The sequence below is a fragment of the Scylla paramamosain genome, chromosome 41 (assembly GCF_035594125.1).
Source record: "Scylla paramamosain isolate STU-SP2022 chromosome 41, ASM3559412v1, whole genome shotgun sequence".
Classification (NCBI taxonomy): Eukaryota; Metazoa; Arthropoda; class Malacostraca; order Decapoda; family Portunidae; genus Scylla; species Scylla paramamosain.
In genome coordinates, this window is record NC_087191.1 from 9981967 (window position 1) to 10006966 (window position 25000).

The 25000-nt window shown below is 40.2% G+C and overlaps 1 protein-coding gene and 1 long non-coding RNA gene across 3 annotated transcripts in view; one reads left to right on the forward strand and one right to left on the reverse strand.

The window, feature by feature from the left end:
• The window catches only part of LOC135092981 (R-spondin-1-like), a 186863-nt gene that overhangs the window by 92914 nt on the left and 68949 nt on the right, over nt 1-25000 (forward strand). For both annotated transcript variants that reach the window (XM_063991806.1, XM_063991807.1), the window contains exon 2: nt 1554-2298. In XM_063991806.1, the coding sequence (XP_063847876.1) occupies nt 2211-2298 (88 nt within the window). In that variant the 5' untranslated portion in view covers nt 1554-2210. The remainder of the gene's footprint in view (nt 1-1553; nt 2299-25000) is intronic.
• The window catches only part of LOC135092982 (uncharacterized), a 77651-nt gene continuing 71768 nt past the window's right edge, over nt 19118-25000 (reverse strand). The window contains exon 3 of the long non-coding RNA XR_010263146.1: nt 19118-19251. This is a non-coding gene — a long non-coding RNA (uncharacterized LOC135092982). The remainder of the gene's footprint in view (nt 19252-25000) is intronic.

The following is a 25000-nucleotide window of genomic DNA, read 5'->3' on the forward strand; positions in this document are numbered from 1 at the left end:
GAATTAGCGAAAAAATATACACAAAATCGAGCTTAATCTTATGCATTCTAAATTTATCAGTATTTACATCTAATTGACAGGTAAATAAATATGTTCCTGTATGAAGCAGTGAAAACTTATAATGCCAAAATTTTACGTCAATATTATATCAGGGAACGTATTTAGATAACCGAATTATGGAAAATTATACGAAATACACAGGCGAAAAAAAAATATATATAAAGACTTGACACTTACAGATAAACGAACAAGAAACAAAATTTAGAGAGAAAGGAAGTTATAGAGAATGAAGTCAAATAAAAGAAATTTAATCCCCTCGATAGTGGAAAAACGAGTGAAAACCCACACACATACATAGAAAAAAAAACATTGAGAGAAAATAGAAGAGATAAAAGAAAAAGAGAGGAAAGTTAATGTCCTGACAGAAAGCACACACACACACACACACGCACGCACACACACACACACACACACAAAATGAAAGATGGAAACAAGAACTAAAACACACAAATATTTAGACATGAAATAAAACAAAGAAGAAAAGAAAAAAAAAGAACAGAAGGAAACAAGAACAAAATACGAGTACACACTTTACAAACACGAAATAACACAAAGCAGAGAAAAAACCTAACAGGAAAAAAAAAACTGAAAGACATAAAAGAAAAGAAAGATAAAGAAAGAAAAGACGGAAAAGTCACTGTCTCGACTGAAAAAAAACACACAAAAAGACGAAAAAAAAAAAACTAAACTAAACAAAGAAACCCCGTGAGCTGTCTGGACATGAGGCTTTCGGCAGCAGGAGTATGTGTGTGTTGGCCCAGAAATCCTAGACGAAGGCACGAACAAGCTAATCAAGGCTGTGAAAACAAGACTTAAGGCACAGAGAAGGAGCTGCTGGGGAGACACGGAAGGCATTTGTGGAGGGAAGACTTGAGATGTGGAGAAGGAGTGGCGGTGAAGGTGGTGAAGTGGGAGATGGATAAAGATAAAGAGAAGGAGGAGGAGGAGGTGGAGGTAGTGGAGGTGGTGCTGGATATTGCGGAGGTGTTAGGGAAGAGAGAGAGAGAGAGAGAGAGAGAGAGAGAGAGAGAGAGAGAGAGAGAGAGAGAGAGAGAGAGAGAGAGAGAGAGAGAGAGAGAGAGAGAGAGGAGACTTTAAAATACTGTAACTACATACATTAAAATTCTACAATCATTGCCAAATCCATACCATCTCTCTCTCTCTCTCTCTCTCTCTCTCTCTCTCTCTCTCTCTCTCTCTCTCTCTCTCCTCTCTTCCATCAACAATCTTTAACTCCTTGCCCTCTTCTTACCACCATTCTTTCTAACCAAGCTTTCTTCTTTGTCTTTTTTGTCTCCTTCCCTCTTCCTCTCTCTCTCCCCCCTCCCTCCCTCTCTCTCTCTCTCTCTCTCTCTCTCTCTCTCTCTCTCTCTCTCTCTCTCTCTCTCTGATATGGGCATCTGATAAGGCAGAAAGATGATATCGCTCAGCGTGTCAAGATAAACATGTGCTAACGTTACATTTAATACTTCAACATCTTTCTAATATTACAGAGAAGTGAATAAAGGAAAGGATTCGTTGAGAGACAGTCGATAATTTCTAACCATGCATGAGAAAAGCGTAAAATGAAAACCTGAATAACTCCCAAGTATAAGAGAGAGAAAAAATAGAGGAGGAGGAGAATAAGAAGAAGAAGAAGAAGAAGAAGGGAGAATATAAATCATAGGTCTGAAATTAAAATGTTGCAAATCGAATATGAACGGCGATAAATCAAAATGATGAGGACTAAGAAAGGTGAAGGTACGGGGAATAAATCAAGAGGACAAAGGAGACGGTAAAATATAGTAAGCAAAGTTGAATACGTTCGAAAATAATGAAGACTGAAAAGAAGCAAGGGGTAGAGAGAGACAAAATACGTGGAAACCTCAGTGAGCGAGGCGGAAAATTTGCATAACATATTGAAAAGGGAAAAGTGCGAAGGATAACAGAAAAAAAAAACGACAAAAAAAGTCGAAAAAAATCATAAAAAATCACCAGAATTGGCCAAAAAATAAGAAAGGAAACAAGGAAACTAGATCACAGTTCCTTAATAACTTAAAAAATACTTAAACATGAGAATGGACTCACAGATACCTAAATGTATATAAACCAACCTACTACTACTACTACTACTACCACCACTACTACTACAACTACTACTACAAGGCAAGATGGTGGCCGTTCAAGTCCTCCTCATGAACTACTTCCTCTTGGGTCTCCACAACAACAACCAGCTCTCCAATGACGTCATTCCCCCGGGTGAGTAAGCCAATAATGTTAAGTGTTCCCTATTACGTCATTAATCCAGACCAATAGAAATCAAGAGCATCTGACGTCGTGTCTTTTCGCCAATTGGAATTAAGACTGTGACGTCACTAATTTTTCTCACCAGTAATGAATTAGGCAGTCTCTGAAGTTGTATATTATCATCCAATAGGATTGTTAGGATTTTTTTATGAACCTAGAGTCATAATGTTCCAGCCAATAGAAATTAAGATCGCCTCAGACGTCACAAGTTAGTTACACCAATAGTGGCTCAGAAAAGTGCAAGAAACAACAAAAAAAAGAGTAAACGTTTTACTTTATAGGAAAAGTTTAACTTTATAGGAAATTGGTACATAAAGGTATACTGTTATGCTTTAGTATCAATTACAATACGTGAACCTCTCTACGCTAATTTTTTCGTGTCATTTTACTTGTGCATTTATTTATTTATTTTTTTCCAAAGATGAATTTCTATTTACCATTAGTGAATGCACATCTCCCAGGAGGCTAAATTATAAAAGCAAGTGATAGTGTATATTTACCAGTGATTTCAGCAACACGAATAGAAGTGTTAAGTTTAAGGAAGTTAAGAAAATGATAGTGTCGTTACCTGGCTGTGGTGATTAGCGATGAATCAACACACTCTCACTGCCTGAATTATGTTACTGTCAGTTTTCTTCTCATCAGTGAATTTACCAAAATGTTTAAGATAGACAAGTTTAAAGAAGCCAAGGAAATGTTCGCGTTGTTACCTGGTGGGAAGTAATTAGTGTCATCTCATTCATGCAGGTGAGGAGCTCAGGTGTGTGGCTTCAGTTATTTAAGACATCACTGCTTCTACACCCGCATGACGTCACCATGATGTCAGGGTGGATAAAGACGTAGACTTGGCAATTAATGAGGAAATTACGTCTTCTTATTTTGGCGCGTAAAGGAGACGATCAAAAAAGCAAACCATAAAAAAGCTTAAATGATGCTTCCCAAAATGCTGGCCAAAAAAGATTAAGACTGAATGATAATATTATATTGCCTCGAAAGTCGACACACACACACACACACACACACACACACACACACATACACACACACCAAAACCATAATAAAAAAAGACCAAAAACCCACGCATGTACACACACACACACACACACACACACACACACACACACACACACACACACACACACACACATACATACACACACACACGTACACACACACGTACACCAACCATTAACTCAACCATCATCAACGTCAGCCTCCAAGAAGTGAGAGCTAATGAGAGTGAAACCTTTTGGTGGTCAAGGCGAAAAGGATGAAGTAAAGTGACCAGGGCAAAAACTGGTTCATTAAGGGACAAAGAGAGACAACAGAAGCTGGAAGGTGGCGGGTCTGCAAGAGCCTCAAGGAAACTCCTGGCGGATGGCTGCGGGAGGGACTTTGACTAGCTTAATGTAGCATGTAGGTGGTGGTGGTGGTGGTGGTGGTACAGGAAAGGTGAAATTATTGAGGTGGCTTGGTAATATATATTCTCTCTCTCTCTCTCTCTCTCTCTCTCTCTCTCTCTCTCTCTCTCTCTCTCTCTCTCTCTCTCTCTCTCTCTCTCTCTCTCTCTCTCTCTGTATTGATGAGGATTAAAGGAATGAGTGAAGGAGGGAGAGAGGGAGAGGGAGAGGTTTGTCTACTGAGGATACACTACCGGTTTACATAGTGAGTCTCTCTCTCTCTCTCTCTCTCTCTCTCTCTCTCTCTCTCTCTCTCTCTCTCTCTCTCTCTCTCTCTCTCTCTCTCTCTGGTGCTGCTTTTCTGCCTGTCTCTTTCTCTTTGTATTTATGCTTCTCCCTGTGCATTTGTCTTCCTGTTGCTTTATTTACGTCTCTCTCTCTCTCTCTCTCTCTCTCTCTCTCTCTCTCTCTCTCTCTCTCTCTCTCTCTCTCTCTCTCTCTCTCTCTCTCTGTGTGTGTGTGTGTGTGTGTGTGTGTGTGTGTGCGTGTGCAGCATCACTAACCTAAAAATATGCTTCAGAATGTACCTTAAAAGCAGGAGACGGAGGGAGAGAAGGAGAGGAGAAGCGGAGAGAGGGGGAGACAGGGAGAGAGAGGAGAGAGGGAGAGCAGGAGAGAGGTGTTGGGTGGATTGACTCAAACGTCACTACTAACACTCTCTCTCTCTCTCTCTCTCTCTCTCTCTCTCTCTCTCTCTCTCTCTCTCTCTCTCTCTCTCTCTATAATTTAAGAAATTTTATACTATTTTTTTTATTTTTCATTTTACATCTACTTTAATTACTTTCGTTTACATCCTATTCATATTACACTGGTCTTCTATGCCCTCTCTCTCTCTCTCTCTCTCTCTCTCTCTCTCTCTCTCTCTCTCTCTCTCTCTCTCTCTCTCTCTCTCATCCCCAGACCACATGCTGCTGCCGGATTAATAAGCCTCGCCAAAGATGTACTGATATTAGTTCTTGCGGAATAAAAGGAATAAATGAATTAAATGAATCAACTTTAAGGTAGATTTTAAGGTGGAACTTGCAACACCCTCCCTGCAATTACCGGCGCGGCCATAAAGGGGAGTGTGAGGTCATTATTACTCATTATTCGTCACCGGGTCCGTCATCATTATCGTCCTCACTATCATTAACTTCGCCGTTATTTATAAAACTATACAAATTGCGGATGGGAGATGATTAAATGTTTAAATTGTGTGCGTACGTCTGTGGTATAAGTTAAAGGAAATATATTAACTGTTCTAGTACCGTTACTTTTATTTTCTTTCTTTTTTTTTCATTAGGTGAGGTTAGTAAAAGGCTTCTATTCTTGAGCCAAAAGTTAATTTTTAAGAAAGGAATTTAGTTGCTGGTGATAAAGTTCAGAGCAACTAATTTCTGAAAGAGGTAATGAGGGTAAAAATGAGGAAGAGACGAGTTAAATATTGAATTAGAAGACTGGAGGGAGAAATGTGTGAGATGGTTACTGAATGAGAAGTGAAGAAGAAAGAAGAGGAGAAGGGATGCAGGTGCAGTTAAGGATCTGGAAGAAGAAGGGTTAAACAGTTATTGAATTAAAGGATTGAAGAAAGAAGAGGTATTTTCTTTAAATTAACGGAGTGAAAGAAGCAGGGTTAAGCAGTTTAGATATTGAAGGAAAGAAAGGAGAGGTACTGGCTGTGTTAAGAAGTAGAAGAAAGATTAAAGAATTACTTAAAGGACTGAAGGAAAATGAGTGGAGGAAGTCTTTAATTAAGTAAACGAAAGAAGAAGGATTAAACAGTTATTTGGATCGAAGGAAGGAGAAGAAAGGTACTAGCTAAGTTAAGCGTCTGGAAGAAGAAGGGTTAAAGTGATTGAACTGAAGGATTGAAGAAAGAATAGTGTGGGAAGTTTTTTTTAATTAAAGGACTGAAAGAACAAAGGCTACGCAGTTATTACAGGACTCAAAGAAGGATAGGAGAGGTACTTCTTTTTATTAAGTGATTGAAGAAAGAAGAGAAGTAGTCACTGGATTAAGGGACTGAAGGAGGAAGAAAAGACTGGATTAAGGGACTAAAGGAAGAAAAAATTAGTTAGTTCTCTCTCTCTCTCTCTCTCTCTCTCTCTCTCTCTCTCTCTCTCTCTCTCTCTCTCTCTCTCTCTCTCTCTCTCTAGCTTTGCCCTCCTTCGTACATAGTGACGTAAAACAAAAGCAAATCGACGAATCTACACACAAAGGAGAGAGGAACACGAAAAACAAAATTAAGAGCAGGAAGAAAGATCAAGATTAAGAAGAAGACGAAGAGAAGCAGCAGCATAAGTAACCAACCCACCCACCAGCCAAACCAAACCTCTCCTTTACTCAGCGCGCAGTGAAGGACGCGTCTCTTATTTATCTATGCAAACTGTGAGGCAAGAGCGACCTGTCAAACTCTCTTTTAATTATAACCATTAACTTTATATATAGCTTAATACTTCCCGGAGTGGCGAGGAGGGAGGGAGGTGCGTCAGAACCTGTCATTAGCTACTAATTGTGAGCAGTGAAAGCGGTTCTCGCAAGACCATGGGCTCGCTTACCCGACAGTTATCCGCGCTACGATGGGTCTTGTGAGAGTTATGGGCTGCAGTGGTGTGGGAGAGGGTTGGGGAGTGTGGGGGAGGGGGTGGAGGGCTGCAGGATGATGGGGTAGTGGTCTGAGAGGTTGTAAGGGTGAAAGAGGTCGTGGTGTGGATGAGAGAATGTGCCATAATGTACACGTGAGGATGGGAGGTGCTGTGGTGTTGTGCGGTGGGGTGAGTGGAGGTGAAGGGGGAGGTTGTCTGGCGTCTGAAAGGATGTAGGGATTGGAAGAGGTCGTGGTGGGGATGAAGGAATGTGTTATAATGTACAGGTGAGGTGCAGGGTGATGGGAGTGTAAATGTGAGAGGGTGTGGTGTGACTTTGTGGCTCAAGGGGTGAAGGAGGTCGTGGAGATGGGAGGGGGGAGATGGGTAAGGACAGGTAAAGACAGGTGAGAATAAAAGATACTATGACTGGTGGTGGCTGTGAGATGTATTACATATAGAAAGATTTTGTGTTAGTGATGGTACTAGTGGGGGTGCTTAGTCACGGGAGAGAAGATTTACAAGTGAGATGTGTGTAAATGTAAGGAGAATAAGATATGATAGAAAGGCATAGGAAAGGATGGGAAAAAAACTAAGGAAACTAGATGAAGAAAAGATGGAATATCGAAAGAATAATGAAACGATGAGAGCAAGGAAGGATGAAACAGTAAAAGGAATAAAGCAGTGTAAGAAAAAAAAATAGTAGTAAAAATGACAAAATACTGAAAGAAGGGAGGACACAAAACATTGAAAGGAGGAAGAATGAAACATTGAAAAAAGATAACAATGAAAGATGGGAGGAATGAAGCAAATGGATAATATAATGAAAGAAAGGATAAAACAGTGAAAGGATGAAATAGTGAAAGAAGGGAAGATTTAAACAGTGAAAGATGAAAGGATAAAGGAAGAGGTAAAGATAAGAGAAGCAACATTAGAGTGAAGACTACAATAAATTACATTGACAAGATGAAGTACTGAAAAAAAGAAAAAAATAGTGAAAGAAGAAAAGTTAAAACAGTGACAAGGTAAAAAGGATAAGACTAAAAAGTACTGTTGGAAGAAAATGAAGGATAAATTAAAGAACAAAAAAAAAAAAAGTAAGAGGAGAAGAAAAGTTGACAAAGAGAAAATATTAAACAAAATGGGACCGAGAAAAAAAAAAACCGCTAATAGAAGACTAACTTACTTAAATGTCTGAGTAAAATTTTTGGCAGGCAGTTTCTGAAGATAGTGCTGACGGATTTAAATCTGATAAAGCTGGACAGAGGATTAATACTACACAGGAGAAAAATAAAACTGTCAGGAATGAGAGAGGTGGAGACGAGCGAAAGATGAACAATTACTGCGAAGGTAAGAGGAAACTAAAACTAAAGAGAATTAAAAGAAAAAGAGATGAAGATGAGCCATTAGAACGAATACAAAAAAAAAAAAAAAACTGCATGTAAAAGAAAAACTATTAACACAAAGAAAAAAATAGGAAACTAAGACTAAAAAAAACTAAAGGAAAAGATGTACAGGAATCATTAGCACAAATAAAAGATAAACGAGGGAAAAGTAAAGGAATTGAATGTAAAAGATGAGATATTAATACAAAGATAAAAGAAAAACTAAAAGTAAAAGCAATTAAGAGACAAGGGATGAAGAATATAAATAATTAGCACAGATAAAAAGATAAACTAGAGGAAAGTAAACAGATGGAAAAAAATAAACGAACAGTACAAAGAATATAACAAAATACAGTAACAACAAGTGAAAATAAACAGCAAAAAAACAAAAAAAGAAGATGCAAAAGACAAATAAAAATAAGATGATACAAAATAAAATAGGTGAATAAGATGGACGATTAGCAGAAAAGAGAAAAGATAAACTAAACAAAACTAAAAAAAAAAATCAAATAAAAAAAAAATTAAAATCAACATGAACGAAAAAGAAGAAATACAACTAAAGAAAATAGAGAGAGAGAGAGAGAGAGAGAGAGAGAGAGAGAGAGAGAGAGAGAGAGAGAGAGAGAGAGAGAGAGAGAGAGAGAGAGAAAACACGGATATTATACGGATCCACCCAAGAGTTAATGTAAGAAAAAAGAAAGAGAAAAAAAGAAAACAAAAAAAAAGATAAGGACAAGGGTGATTTACAAGACGTGTTCCAAAATGCAAATATACTGGTGGTTCATTTATAAGTAGGGAGAGGATACTAGTCACTTTTCGTAGTAATTATCCACACTTTACGACCCTTTAAGTGCCGTGTTAAGTGTGCCTGCTTCCTTGTAATTGTCCATAAATGCATGTAAGTATTTTCAAGTCGACAATATTTTGCTTTCACACACACACACACACACACACACACACACACACACACACACACACACACACACACACAGATTTAAGTAGTTCAAAATTCAAAGGCGTCAGGAAATGTATAAGTGAAGGATGTATGAAATTAATGGTTGGGTGTTGTGTTGGAGAGAGAGAGAGAGAGAGAGAGAGAGAGAGAGAGAGAGAGAGAGAGAGAGAGAGAGAGAGAGAGAGAGAGAGAGAGAGAGTTATGTTCAAGACAGGAATAATTCACTCTCTCACTCTCTCTCTCACATATTTCACGCGCACAGAGAGAGAGAGAGAGAGAGAGAGAGAGAGAGAGAGAGAGAGAGAGAGAGAGAGAGAGAGAGAGAGAGAGAGAGAGAGAGAGAGAGAGAGAGAGAGAAATATAAAACAGCTAAAGAAAAGAAAAGACTGCATACCACCACCACCACCACCACCACCACCGCCACCGCCAGCGTGATAGAGCATTAAGATAACACCGCTGCAGACTCATTACTTGCGCTGGTAATTGCCTTGACTAACCCTGACGTTTGTTATCTGCAGCGATCCCCAAAGGCAGAACAGCCCGCTATCTCCTTGCCATGATAACTCAGCAGCGATAAAGCAACACGTGCCATACAATTTATCAGTAATTATCGCCCTTACTGGAGGAGGAGGAGGAGGAGGAGGAGGAGGAGGAGGAGGAGGAGGAGGAGGAGGAAAGGAGTGATTTGATGATAGGGAAATATTTATCATCGGGTGAAATCTGTACTTTAGAATTACGAGTGATTGTGGTGGTTGTGGTGATGGTAGTAGTAGTAGTAGTAGTAGTAGTAGTAGTAGTAGTAGTAGTAGTAGTAGTAGTAGTAGTAGTAGTAGTAGTAGTAGTAGTAAAGAGAAGGAAGATGAAAAGAAAGGTGCTTCGACAATGAATGCATGGTAAAAGAATGTTGAGAAATTTATATGAAAGGAAAAGGAGGAGGAGGAGGAGAAGGAAGTGCAGGAGAAAGACGTGGAAGAGCAGCAGAAAGAGGAAGAGGAAGAGCAACATTCAAGAAAGGAAGAAAAAAATGATCGAAAGTAGAAACGTACTCAAATTTAAACCGAAAAAAAAATCTATATCTATGTACCTACTTGTATGTATGTATGTATGTATGCATGTATGTAAAAATATGCTGTTTTGTTCCTTCGTTGCAAAAAAGTGTATCTGTGATTTCAAAATGACACGCTGCGATAAGACTTAAGAAATGGGAGAAGAGGAAGTGTGGGAGGAATGGAGGAGGGAGGGAGGGAGAGAGGGAGAGAGGGAGGAATGAATGGAGGGGGTGGAAAGTAAGTGGACAGGATGAAGGAAGGAGGGGGAACCGAGAGAGGTGCGATATATAAAGCAGAGAGAGAGAGAGAGAGAGAGAGAGAGAGAGAGAGAGAGAGAGAGAGAGAGAGAGAGAGAGAGAGAGAGAGAGAGAGAGAGAGAGAGAGAGATTCAGCAGAGAAGAAAAGACAGCAATAACAAGATAATAAATAACAGAAAGCAAAAAAATCATCGTGATACAAAAGAAACAAGATAAGTAAAGATAAAAACAAAAGCAGAAACGGAACAAATAAGAAGACGAAGTACAGAAGTAAAAGATAAACTGACACCAGAAAAAAGCACGTAACAAGAAGAGCAAGGAGATACAAGGAACTAATTAACTAAGTGAATTAAGAGATAAGATAAGCCCAACCAACACCACTCAGCTTGAAGAGGAAGGAGAAGAGGAAGAGGAGGAGAAAGAGAAGAACCAATTTTCACAAAGTGTTTACCTTCAATTATTCTTAGTGACCCGCGGTTCTCGGTTCACCTGCCGCGATGGAGTACAGGTGAGATGCCTAATTAATCCCAAGGCAGGTGTAGCAAGGCAGGTAAGGAAAGGAGGAAAGGTGTGCATTGTCTACAGGTGAAGTTAGTGGACACAGGTAAGGTTGGGACGGCCAGGTATGCACGACACTGTCCGGGCCTCACCTGTGCCTCACCTGTGCAGTGCTGGCGTCTGTTCTAGGTGTCACTTGTATCTTGGGGCAGCGGCAGCACCAGCCCTTGTTTGCACATTTAATGAATCTTGCTCGCTAAACGCACCTATATATACACACACTGGGAGACGTCAATTCTGAGTAAGTGGCGATCCTCATTAGTGCAATGTAGGGGGAAAAAAAATTGAAGGGTTGAACAGAATCGGTCTTGTTTACTCACTTAATGAATCTCTCCTCGCCCTTACATACACATACACACATACCACGAGGCTTCAATTCTGAGTAACTAGCAATCCTAATTAGTGATATGTATGAGAAAGAAAAGAAAATGAGAACTGAAGAGTGAAAAGAATCAGCCCTTGTTTAATCAATGAAGTTAAGTTCACTAAACGCACTTACGAACACACGCCAAGGGGATTTAAAATTTTAACTTACACGTGATCCTAATCAATGAAATGTGTGATGACGAAGAGAAAAAAATATAGGATAAAAACATGACCAGCCCTTATTTACTCACTTAATGAATCTCTGTCCGCTGAATGCACCTATATGCACCAGAACACTTCAATTCTAAGTAACTAGCGAGCAATCCTAATTAGAGAAATGTATGAGGGTGAAAAGTGAAAAGAAAACCGAAGAGGAAAACAAAATCAACTTTTTTTTTTCTTACTCAATGCACTTAATGAGTCTCTGCCCGCTAAACACACCTACACATGTCAATTCTGAGCAGTTAATAGTCCTGATTAGTGAAATGTATGAGGGAGAAAAAGAAGAAAAAATAAGGGGTAAAACGGGATCAGTCCTTGTTTACTCAATGAATCTCTGCTCACGAAACACACTTACACACACACACACTTCATCCTAATTAATGAAATGTATAGGAGAGAGAGAGAGAGAGAGAGAGAGAGAGAGAGAGAGAGAGAGAGAGAGAGAGAGAGAGAGAGAGAGAGAGAGAGAGAGAGAGAGAGAGAGAGAGAGAGATATTAAAAGGAAGGATAGGATTAGCATTTGTTTATTGGCTGAGTGACTCAACTCCCTGAACACTCACACTCACATTTATTTAACCCTTTCACTGTAATTTGGCTCACCTTTTCTCCGTCACTAATCACTCTTAAGACATGAAATCTGTTTCTACAGGTACCTTCAAATATTATTCGGACTATAAACTGCAAAATCTATTCTTTATCTATTTTTTTTTATACCTTCTTTTTAGAGCAGTGAAATGTTACGTATCGCGCAGAGAAAGGGTTAAAGGGCGAGAGATTTCAATTCGCAGTAACTTGTGCTCCAGGACCTCTTGTCTTAAATGTACACAGAAACATAAGAAATTTCAATGCTCTGTAACTTGCAATCCAATTTAAAGATGGGTAAAGAGACAGAAAGGAAAAAAAAAATAGCTCTTGCTTACCTACTTTATGATTGTCTACTCTTAACTGTTCATAAAGACATAAGAAATTTATCTTGTTTACGTAATAAATCTTTGTTCTTAGCTATACTTAAAAATAACACAAGAAATTTCAATGCTCACTAACTTCCAATCCAAATCGAAGTTACCTCAAGGAAAATAAAGAAAAATACCCATTGTTTACTTACTCAGTGACCTTCTGCTTGCCAAATGCACGTAAAATCTTAAACACACACGGGAAAATTTAACTATAGGTACGATAAACTTGCAATCCAAACTCGTGACGTGTGAAGGCAGAGAGAAAAACAGAATATCAGGCCTTGTTTTCTTATTTAATGAATCTTTGTTCCTACTCACACTTCCAGGCTTAAACAAACACGCTAGACTTCACTTCTAAGTAACTTGAAATTCAAATATGTGACACGTACCAGTGAGTGAGAGAGAGAGAGAGAGAGAGAGAGAGAGAGAGAGAGAGAGAGAGAGAGAGAGAGAGAGAGAGAGAGAGAGAGAGAGAGAGAGAGAGGAAAGAAGGAAGAATGAAAGTAACAAAAAATTAATAGACAAATAACCACCACAAAAAAAACATGAAGAAAATAGAAAAAAAGAAGAAAAAAATTGATAAAGGAGCAACTAACAAAGGAAAAAAAGAAAACATACCAAAACAAATAAAATAAAAAAAACGAAACAATACGAAAAAAAAACACAAAGTAAAGCAAGTAAATGAAAAAAACAAACACAGAGAAGAAAGAACGGAGAGAAAAAAATACAGAAAAAGAAAAGGAAACTAAAAATCCACTAGCACCACCACCAGCACCACCACCACCACCACCCTTTGACAGCCGAGGAGAAGGAATAAAAGAAGCAAAAAGACAGGCAGTCAGATACACGCCCGCGATAGAGAGATGAAAACTTTAGATCATAGGCAGAGAGATGCAGGTGCAGATAACATGATTAGCAAAACACCTGAGCCAGAGAGATAAGCGCCTGTGACATGGGAAGGGACACTGAGCCCACGCCCTCTCTCTCTCTCTCTCTCTCTCTCTCTCTCTCTCTCTCTCTCTCTCTCTCTCTCTCTCTCTCTCTCTCTCGGTATGTGTCTGTGTGTATCTCTTTCTTATAATTGTCTTTCTTTAAACACTTTTTTTCTTTTATTTGTATTTTTGTTGTACTTTTGATCTACTTTTGTTACTTCTTTACTGAACCTCTTTTTCTCTCTCTCTCTCTCTCTCTCTCTCTCTCTCTCTCTCTCTCTCTCTCTCTCTCTCTCTCTCTCTCTCTCTCTCTATGTCCTTTTCATCTTTTATTTATTTCTTCTTTATCTTCTCGTTCTTTTCTTTTCTTGTTCTTATTTTTTTAATCATGATCATCTTTTTTCTCCTCCTTTTAATTCCTCTCCGTCTCCTCCATCATTATCATCTACTTCTTCATCTTCTTCTTCTTCCTCTTTTCTCCTTCTTTATGAATTTCCTTTCTGTTTTATTTGTCTCTTCTGCCTACTCTAACACTTCTTAATTTTATCTCTTAATTTACCTGTGTTCTCTCTCTCTCTCTCTCTCTCTCTCTCTCTCTCTCTCTCTCTCTCTCTCTCTCTCTCTCTCTCTCTCTCACACTGCTGGCGGGGCGGGCGTGTCTGGGCGCCGTCTGTTCTCCGGGTGCGCGGGCGTGCATGGGCGGGGCTGAGAGACAGGAGAGAGAGAGAGAGAGAGAGAGAGAGAGAGAGAGAGAGAGAGAGAGAGAGAGAGAGAGAGAGAGAGAGAGAGAGAGAGAGAGAGAGAGAGAGAGAGAGAGAGAGAGAGAGAGAGAGAGAGAGAGAGAGAGAGAGAGAGAGAGAGAGAGAGAGAGAGAGAGAGAGAGAGAGAGAGAGAGAGAGAATTAATGAAAGTAAAAAAAAGGAGAAAAGTAGAGGAAATATTAAGGAAATGAAGGATATGAAGAAGGAATTAATTGAAGAAAGAAAACTCAACGAGAGAGAGAGAGAGAGAGAGAGAGAGAGAGAGAGAGAGAGAGAGAGAGAGAGAGAGAGAGAGAGAGAGAGAGAGAGAGAGAGGTGGGGGGAGATGGGGGGAGGGAGTAGCCTTATATGACGTATGTGGGTCGACTTTTCGTCACTCATAGAATAATAAACAGAATCTGGTAACTTTTTTTTTGTCTCTTCGGCTCATAAAGTAAATTTACGCCACCTCTCTCTCTCTCTCTCTCTCTCTCTCTCTCTCTCTCTCTCTCTCTCTCTCTCTCTCACACAACCTCTATGTAACCCTGCTACTCTTAGGTAACAGAGAGAGAGAGAGAGAGAGAGAGAGAGAGAGAGAGAGAGAGAGAGAGAGAGAGAGAGAGAGAGAGAGAGAGAGAGAGAGAGAGAGAGAGGGAGAGATAGAGGGATTGGATGTCGTTGGATAATAAAAAGTCACAGAAAGGGTTGTTTTTTTTGGCGTCGCATCCAGTTTTTTGTTCCTTACATGGTCCTCGATGTGTTTTTGTTTGACAATGAAGAAAATTATGAACATTGTGACGATGACAATGCTGATTACTTATTACCATTAGGAGGAGGAAGAGGAGGGGGAGGAAGAAGAGGAGGAAGAAGAGGAGGAAGAGGAGAAATGGTAGTAGATTTTACGGTTAATTTACATAAGCTAGGCAGAAGAATGTGTGTGTATGTGTGTGTGTGTGTGTGTGTGTGTGTGTGTGTGTGTGTGTGTGTGTGTGTGTGTGTGTGTGTGTGTGTGTGTGTTGAATATATAGCCACTCGTTTCTCTTCCATCTTTTCAGCTTCTTTTCTCTATCTCACCCCTTCCCCATTCCTTTCTCCTCCTCCTCCTCCTCCTCCTCCTTCTCCTGAACATGGCACCCTTTCTGATGACACGACAGATACACGCTTGTTGTGTCTATGATATATGTGTATCTTGTATATTACCACCACCACCACCACCACCATCACCACCACCACCTCCTCCCCCTCCTCTTCCTCCTCGGTACCTGGCGGGCGGGATGTCACCTGGCCACACCTCCCCTGCTAATTGTTACTCCTCTCCCTAAGTCAGCGGCGTCATCAGATAACGGCGTCCTCCAGGGTGATATTTTGACATCATTCAATTAACTTCTGCTGGACACGTCACCTCCATTCCATTTTCTTTACTTAGGGAAGGAGAAACACGACTGGTAGCATCCTCGCGTGTCACAAACTGAGATCCACCGTGTGTCCCTATTCACCTGAGAGTCTGAGCACCTGGGGAAGGGGGAGGAGGGGAGAGGAAGGGAGAGGGAAGGTAGGGGAAGGAAGAGCGAGAGAAAAATAGACCTCGTAGTGACACGTGATGAGAGAAAAATGTAAAAATGTTATTAATTAAATGAGATGGACACCTTGATTTGGTAGAGGAGGAGGAGGAGGAGGAGGAGGAGGAGGAGGAGGAGGAGGAGGAGGAGGAGGAGGAGGAGGAGGAGGAGAAGGAGGAGGAGGGAGGGAGGGAGAGAATTGATACTAAGGATGAAAGGCAGTGAGGGAAGGAAGGAAGGAAGGAGGGATGGAAGAAGGATTTACGGGAGGGAGAGAGGGAGGGAGTGAGGGAAGGAAGAAGTAAGGGAGAAAGGAAGAAAGGATAAATGTCTACATAGAGAAAAAAAAGTAAACACGAAAAGGAAATTATTATTGTACATTTAAAGACGATGGAAAAAGAAAATCGCAAACAAAGAGAAAATTAAAGTTTCGTACAGACAAATCCTTCGTTCATTAGAAATAGAGATTAATGGATAAATAACAAAAAAAGTGCATATCATTGAACAAACAAAAAAAACCTTTAGCCACACACACACACACACACACACACACACCGATGAAAAAGAAAAAGAAGCAGCAGTAGGGAGGAGAAACAGAAAGCAAAGATGACCGGTTTGCAAACACTACTTAAATTCTTATCAGCTGGAACGGGAAGCGAAGAGGAGGAGGAGGAGGAGGAGGAGGGAATAGGAAAGCGGGTGCTGAACAGAGAACGAAATGAACTCAGGCGGAACACAAGAAGGAGAACATGAACGGCCAGAAGTTAGCAGAGATGATAACATCAGAGTAATGAGGCTACTGTCCCTCCCTCCCTCCCTCCCTCCCCCTCCCTCCCTCCCTCCCTCCCTCCCCCTCCTCTTCCCTCCCTCCCTCACACTCATTAAGTATCTCAGCACCGCCGCTCTACCTGTCTGCCTGCCTTGGTTTAAATACTCAGGTGTGTGTATGTGTGTGTGTGTGTGTGTGTGTGTGTGTGTGTGTGTGTGTGTGTGTGTGTGTGTGTGTGTGTGTGTATGTGTGTGTGTTAGCTATACACCGTCATTCACTATGCTTTATTAACTTTATGCTTCATTATTTGTGTTTGTTTTGTCTTGTGCTGCATCTCGTACTGTTCATGTTTGTTTCTTATGACATGACTGTGACTGTTCCGGCTTTACATTGTATTGTATTATAATTTGTTCCGCTTGATTTTTATATTTTTTGATGATTTTACGTAAAGAAAGAAAAGGCCCATTGCAAAAAAAAAAAAACACAGGTCCCAATGAAGAGATAAAAGGCCCAATGAAGAAACAAAAGCTCAAAACGACGTGTGTAATTATAATAATAGCAGCACCACTAATGATTATATCACAACACAGCTCGGGATAAAAAAAAAGATATACGAGTATATATATATATATATATATATATATATATATATATATATATATATATATATATATATATATATATATATATATATATATATATATATATAAAATTCCATATGAAGTCAATATACCGATCTTATGTAGTGATGATCCCTTCTGATTCCTCGTATCACTCACACACACACACACACACACACACACACACACACACACACACACACACACACACACACACACACCGATAACTTAGCGCGGTTCCGTTCATGGAGCGAACCCCCAATAATTAATAAGATCCTAACTTTGAGATCATTTAAATCATATTGTTAGTTTTTTTTTTTTTTTTTATTCACAATACAATGTACATATTCTGAGTCACAGATGCCTTATTAATAAACTGATTAACATTATTATTATTATTATTATTATTATTATTATTAGTAGTAGTAGTAGTAGTAGTAGTAGTAGTAGTAGTAGTAGTAGTAGTAATAGTAGTAATCAGTAGTAGTAGTTATTATTATTATTATTATTATTATTATTAGTAGTAGTAGTAGTAGTAGTAGTAGTAGTAGTAGTAGTAGTAGTAGTAGTAGTAGTAGTAGTAGTAGTAGTAGTAGTAGTAGTAGTAGTAGTTGTTGTTGTTGTTGTTGTTGTTGTTGTTGTTGTTGTTGTTGTTGTTGTTGTTGTTGTTGTTGTTGTTGTTGTTGTTGTTGTTGTGGTAGTCGTAGTAGTAGAAATTGAAGTACAAGTAAAAGTAGTAGTAGTAGTAGTAGTAGTAGTAGTAGTAGTAGTAGTAATTGTTGTTGTTGTTGTTGTTGTGGTAGTCGTAGTAGTAGAAGTACAAGTAAAAGTAGTAGTAGTAGTAGTAGTAGTAGTAGTAGTAGTAGTAGTAGTAGTAGTAGTAGTAGAAGTAGTAGAAGTAGTAGAAGTAGTAGTAGTAGTAGTAGTAGTAGTAGTAGTACACATACACAAACCTGTTCTTCCTAGCGAGCGGCAAGATAACAGCTGTTGGCAGAAGGTAAATATAGCAACACAGCTGATAATATTAATAAGAACAATAACAGTAACAAACACTTCGATATCAATCACAACAACTCCAACATGAGCAAGTAAACTTCATTAACGAGCATTCCCTAATTAAGAGAGTTACAACGCAGGCTTACTCACCGGAGCAGCGGATGGTGATCTGTGCCTCCCCTGTAAGGCGGAGGAAAAGAATATCAATACGAATGCTAACAAGGGCAGCAGCAGCAGCACCACCACCACCCACCACCACCACCACCACCACAGCAGCACCGATGTCACCACCACAGTCAACAACACTGATAATAGTAACAATAGAAATTATAGCATTTAATAATAATAATAATAATAATAATAATAATAATAATAATAATAATAATAATAATAATAATAGAATATTAATAACGAGTAGTAGTAGTAGTAGTAGTAGTAGTAGTAGTAGTAGTAGTAGTAGCAGCAGTAGTAGTAGCAGTAGTAGCAGCAGCAGTAGTAGTAGTAGTAGTAGTAGTAGTAATAATAATAATAATAATAATAATAATAATAGTAGGAGCAGTAATAATAATAATAATAATAATAATAATAATAATAATAATAAAGAGTATAATGAAAGTAACGTGAATATCAGGAACAACACCAGGCAAAACAACAACAACAACAACAACAACAACAACGAGACAAATTGGATTTTCATGAGCTATAAAACAGATAATAACGAGAAGAGGAGGAGGGAGGAGGAGGAGGAGGAGGAGGAGGAGGAGGAGGAGGAGGAGGAGGAGGAGGAGGAGGAGGACAAGTAGGGAGAGAGGAAAGGAGGAGGAGGAACAAAAACAAAATATATATTATGCAGACCACGAAGAGAGTATTAAAGGTGAGGAGGAGGAGGAGGAGGAGGAGGAGGAGGAGGAGGAGGAGGAGGAGGAGGAGGAGGAGAAGGAAGACAAATTGGGGAAAGACGTTCAAGAGGCGGATGAGAGAGAAGAAGAGGAAAGAGAAAGAGAAAGAAGAAGAAGAAGAAGAAGAAGAAGAAGAAGAAGAAGAAGAAGAAGAAGAAAGATAAAGTCAAATAAACGCAAGACAAACCAAAGAAAAAACGCGTAGAAACGGAGGAGAAAGAAAGAAAAATAGATATGAAGAAAGTAGAATGAAGAAAAAGAAAGAGAACTAGAGAAAAAAAAAAACCGAAAAAGAAGAAGAGGAAGAAGAAAAAGATGAAGAAATAAGAAAAAAGAACAAAACAAAACAAAAAATAAAACAAAATACGAAAAAAAACACCACACTACACTACAACACATCAATAAAAATATCAACCACCACCACCACCACCCACCACAACCACCACCAAGAGCCACCAACCAATGAACCTTACCTGAATCCACAGCGAGGACAAGGAGGAGAAAGAGGGCGAGGACGAGGGGACTGGAAGGAGAGAGACAGAGGGCGGAGGGGTTGGCGGGGAGGATGCTTCTCTCATTAGCGGCGGTGCGGTGCGGTATTGTGGCCAGTTTATCCCTCTGTAATCCGAGAGGTGATTGGAGCATTAAGCCGTCCCGTGTCCCTTCCAAATAAGCAGTTACACCTGTAAAAGTGCTGGGGATTGGTTCCCTTCACGGCACAGCGTTCATCTTTATCTGTTTGTACGTAGTGTAAACATCACTCCCAGGCCAGGGCAGGGGGGGGAGGGGGGAGGAAATGGGGGAGTTGGTTCCTTGGTGCATTTGTAAGCGACTATCTGATTGGTCCATACATTATTAACGCGCTTCGTAATTGGCTGTACGTGTCTCGTCCATCAGACCACGATGCCTCCCTTGCTCTCTCTCTCTCTCTCTCTCTCTCTCTCTCTCTCCCTCTCTCTCCTCTCTTCTCTCTCTCTCTCTCTCTCTCCGACGTAGCTCCTCTTTGTGCCTCCACCAGGAAGCAAAAACTTGGGCGGCGTGTGTGTGTGTGTGTGTGTGTGTGTGTGTGTGTGTGTGTGTGTGTGTGTGTGTGTGTGTGTGTGTGTGTGTGTGTGTGTGTGTGCCTTCCCGTCTACACGCCCATATCAGTAATCATGTGCGTGTGACCGACCACTTGAACACGAGTACCTGTGTGTGTGTGTATGTGTGCGCATTTGTTAATGGAGCATGTACGTGTGTGTGTGTGTGTGTGTGTGTGTGTGTGTGTGTGTGTGTGTGTGTGTGTGTGTGTGTGTGTGTGTGTGTGTGTGTGTGTGTGTGTGTGTGTGCGTATTTTGTATTCCCTTTAGTGTATGGTTATGAACTACAGCAAAGAGGTGTGTAGATTATATTACTGTTGACATATATAGTTCCTTATTCTATGTTTATTGTATTTACGAGTACGTAGATGAAGTAGTCAGTGTGTATTTATGTCTATGTATCTATCTGTGTACAAGTGTGTGTGTGTGTGTGTGTGTGTGTGTGTGTGTTGGGGGCGGTGTGGGAAAGTAAGACGAAGGTGGTGGTAGGTGGTGGTGGTGGTGGTGGTGGTGGTGGCAGCAGCGATGGTGGTGGCGGCAGCGGCGGCAGCGGCGGCGGCGGCGGCGTGGTGGGGCGGGCGTGGGTGTGAGGGCGGGCTAGGCGTGGCGCCACCAGGCGGGCGCCTTATTAAGCCTCGGCCGCGGCCACATCATTTCAGTGAGCAGCGCGGCGCCAGAGCGACCCGCCATTGGCCGCCGCGAGCCTGTGGGCGGCCAATGGCAGACTGGTGTGCGCCTCGCGGCCTTCTGGCGGCCTCGTCAGGGCGTGCTGGCCGCGCCGCGCACACACCATCACCGAGGCACTCAAGCAACAGCGCCGCTAAATATGTGTCAAGATTACTTACAAAATTAGTGCGAAAACATAATTACGTCTCATAAAATTTATCTATCCTAAAAATATCAACTTAACGTCTCATGAAATTCGCGTATCCCAAGAATATTAACTCATCACTTTGAGCAACACCAGCCAGCGCGCAGTGATGACCTCCAGCTGGCGTAAATTATTTCACAAAGGCAATGGTTAGGGACGTACAATGTAATTTCGACGATTTTATGAGGGTTGTTTAATGATCTTCAAAAATTACTGCAAGCAAAAACATCTAAAGTTAAAAAAAAAAAAAACTTTTTAGCGTCCCTCCGTAAAACATTAATCACCTTAAACGTTAATCACGCAACCTAGAATTTAACTTGCTAACCTGCCCTCACTGATTATAATGACTGCCAGCAAGCACTAATGGGCTTCCAAAACCCTTTAAAAACCATAATTACTTCCAAAAAACAATGATTACGAGCAAAGCAGTCCAGCTCCTTTAGATAACTTGATTCATTCCCTTCAAACATACACAATTACCTGTACAGACAATAACAGGTAATATCAAAATGATAAATGCAATACAAATAAGAATAACTTACCTCAACACAAACAACAGGGATCCGCTACAACAAATGGCTGACTTGTGATTAAAAAAAAAAAAAAGCGAAGCAAACAAGCAGACAACTTTCACCTGCGAAGAATAATTAATGTTACCTGTTGATGCTTATCACTAATTAGCCGCCGAAACCTTACCTGTTTAAAAAAAAATACGTAGAAACTTAACCTAAAAAGAAAAAAAAAAAAAACTACAAAAACATACTTGTAAATTCACCGATAAAAAAATGTTGTAGTACATTTACTTAGAAACAAACAAAAAACATAAAATAAAACAAAATATGATATAGAGAAAACAAGATATCAAAACTAAAGGTGATTAAAAACTACACAATATATAATACGTAACTGACAAAAAAGGAAATGATAAAAATGACAAAAACAAAACAAAACAAAACAAACAATAAAAAAAAGGCCCAAAATTCGCTAAGAAATATAAGAGAGCAAATTTAAACTCAGAAAAATTAATATACGAGAGAGAGAGAGAGAGAGAGAGAGAGAGAGAGAGAGAGAGAGAGAGAGAGAGAGAGAGAGAGAGAGAGAGAGAGAGAGAGAGAGAGAGAGAGAGAGAGAACGAAAACAGGCCAAAAAGGAAAACGGAAAATAAACAAATGAAGTCTGTCGCGCGCAGCCTTCAAAAAATATATAATAAAGAACACACACACACACACACACACACACACACACACACACACACACACACACACACACACACACACACACATTTACATACAATTTGAGAGCCGCTGAGAGGAGATCACACACCTTCCCTCACCTGGACAATGCAACACATTAGATATCATTAGTGAAGACTCATCAGGCACACTAATGAACCAGTGACGAGTGACAGGAGGAGGAGAAGGAGGAGGAGGAGGAGGAGGAGGAGGAGGAGGAGGAGGAGGAGGAGGAGGAGGAGGAGGAGGAGGAGGCGGGAGGAGAAAGAACGGTGATGGTAATGATGAAACAGAATCGAAATTAGATGAGGCAGGAATGCAAGAAGAAAACTAATAAAAATGATAACAAGAAAGAAGCAGAAAAAGAAGAGAAAAGAGACCAAAGAGGTGAAGTAACGGAAGAAAGAAACTGGGAAAGAGAAAAAGTTAAGGAAAATGAAAAAAAAAAGAATGCCATTACCTCAAGTACAAAGAAGAAACTGAAGAATAGGAAAACTCAAGATAAACTAATGAGAACGAAGCCAAGAACAAAAAGAAGAAAAATGAGAACGAGAAAGAAAAAAAAACAACACAAAGAAAACGATAAACAGAAAACGCAACACGACACACAAAAACAAATGAGCGAAGAAAGAGAGAGAGAGAGGAAAAGACGAAAAGACAAAACAAAGAGAAACGAAGAGAAAAAAAGAGAAGAGAAGACAAGACAAGAGAGAAGAGGGAGCCAGCTTAGTACTGGTCTAAGGAAGAAGGCGATAGCAGGCGAGCAAGATGGATTTGTGCGATTTTATCTGTCAGAGTAAAAGCACAGACTCCAGGGCTTCCTTCGCGACCTGACCAGCGAAGAGGGAGAGAGAGTCGAAAGAGAGAGAGAGATCAACGTGTGGGAGGCTGGAGAGCGCAGGGAAGGGTTAGAGGCAGGTAGAGGAAAGAAGAGGGGTAAAGGAGAGACAGAGAGCTAGGTAAAAAGAAGAGAGAAGAAAGAGAAGAAATAAAAAGTAGAGAAAGAGGAGGAGTTAAAGAAGATAAACAGCAGGGATACAGATGGATAGGAGAAAGAGTAAAAGAGGTGAGAAGAGGTGGAGGAAGGAAGAGGAGGAGTAAAAGAGAGATGAAACGAGAAGGATAGAGGTAAATAGAAGAGGGGAAAGAGTAAGAGACGTGCAGAAGAGGTAGACGAAGGAACAAGAGAGAGTAAGAGATGAAACGAAGGTTAATAGAAGAGGTAGAGGTAGATAGAGAAAAGGAGAGGAGAGAGAGAATAAAAAGAGATGTAGAGAAGAAAGATGGATAGAATAATGAGAGAACTAATGATACCACGCAACCACATACGCACGCACGCACACACACACACACACACACACACACACACACACACACACACACACACACACACACACACACACACAGACACACACACATGACAGAAAAGAAAAAGAAGAAAGGAAACTGATGGAAAAGTAAAGAAAAAAGACAGAAAAACGGTTAATAAAAGAACAGCATATAAAGAAAGGGTGAACATGCACACACAGACACACACACGCACACACGAGAGAGAGAGAGAGAGAGAGAGAGAGAGAGAGAGAGAGAGAGAGAGAGAGAGAGAGAGAGAGAGAGAGAGAGAGAGAGATACAACGCTTAGTCAGAGAACGAGCACGCACACACGCACTTGCATACACACACACACACACACACACACACACACGTTTCCTCGCTTTTAAAATATGGCGTAACACCTACCTCGTTACGGCATAAATCTCTTTCAAGACTCCGGAGAGAACGGACGTGCATCTCTTTCCCTTTCATATATCTTGCTGAAAACTTCGAATCTGTCTGCCGCCTTTTACTCTTCCCTCCTTACGATTTAAAGCTCCCTCCATGACGCCAGTGGGTCTGCATCCCCCTCTCGTTCTATATGTCTTACTAAAATACTAGAGTCATCTGTCCCGTATTATTATTTCTGGTGCTAAAACTTCGAACACTTCAACTTCCTTTAATGTACGAGAGAGCAAGGAGGAATTTAGAACGCCGACTAAGGTGAGTTAGGATCAGTTCTCGGTGATAGTTTACATACATCGCCGCTAAATGGGGTCTGCTTTTGGCTCGGCGATGTCCTAAAGATAATTTAACGCAAGGTGGAAATCACATAAGACAAATGAAGCGGAAAAAAGACTTCGATGTAAAAGCGCCTTAGGGTGATTTTATTCGTCTCGTAAAGTGTAGAATCTTGACGCAGGTGAATGAAGCTACAAAGAATTTTTTTTAGTGAGCATCAATTCATCCCATCTATCTCTCTCTCTATCTCTCGCTGGCCTCTCACGTCTTCATTATTTCTCTCAACACCTAAACCTCACGGATAAATAAAAATGCATCCTTTCTTTATCTCTCTCCCCGCATCATTATCTATCTCTTCCCTCTCACCTGCTCTCGTATCCTTCCTCTTTACCTTAACACTCAAATTGCATCAACAGATAAAAATAGATAGTTTGTCTCTCTTTCTTAGTATTATTCTCCTCCCTTCCCTCTTGTGGCAGCCTCCTCTCACTCACCTCTCACATTTTTGTTGCTTTTTTTACAACTTAATCTCTCGCCCTGATAGCACCACACCTTTCCTTCCAGTATCTTCATTCCTATCTTTCTCTCTCACACCTCTCATTCCTTGTTTCTTATCTTTTTCATCATCTTTTTCTTCGTCTATCACACTTCACATCTTCTCATTTTTTCGTCCTTCTCTCTTTCTATTGCTCTTTCTGTTTCTTTACTTCACTTTCTCCTCTCATTCCTTCTTATCATGGTATATTTTATCTTCCTATCACCTTTATTCATATACCTCTTATACTTCACAAATTCTCTCTTCATATCTCTTTTTTAATTTCTCTCCTTTCATCTCTCTTTCATGGTCTTTCTCTATCACATCACATATTCTCCTCTCATTCCTAATTTTCATAGTGTAATTTCCATTATCATCATCTTTCTTTCCCACCTGTCACACTACACATCTCTCCGCATCTTTCATTTCTTCCCTCCTTCTTTTTCTCTCCTCTCTTTCTCACTTAACATAGTACATCTTATCTCTTATCCTTCTCTTTCATCTATCTCCTATACTACACATCTTTTAATTTCTTCCCTCTTCTGTCTTTCTCTTTCTCTCTCAACATCATTCTCTCTTTCCTACTTTCCCTAAATCA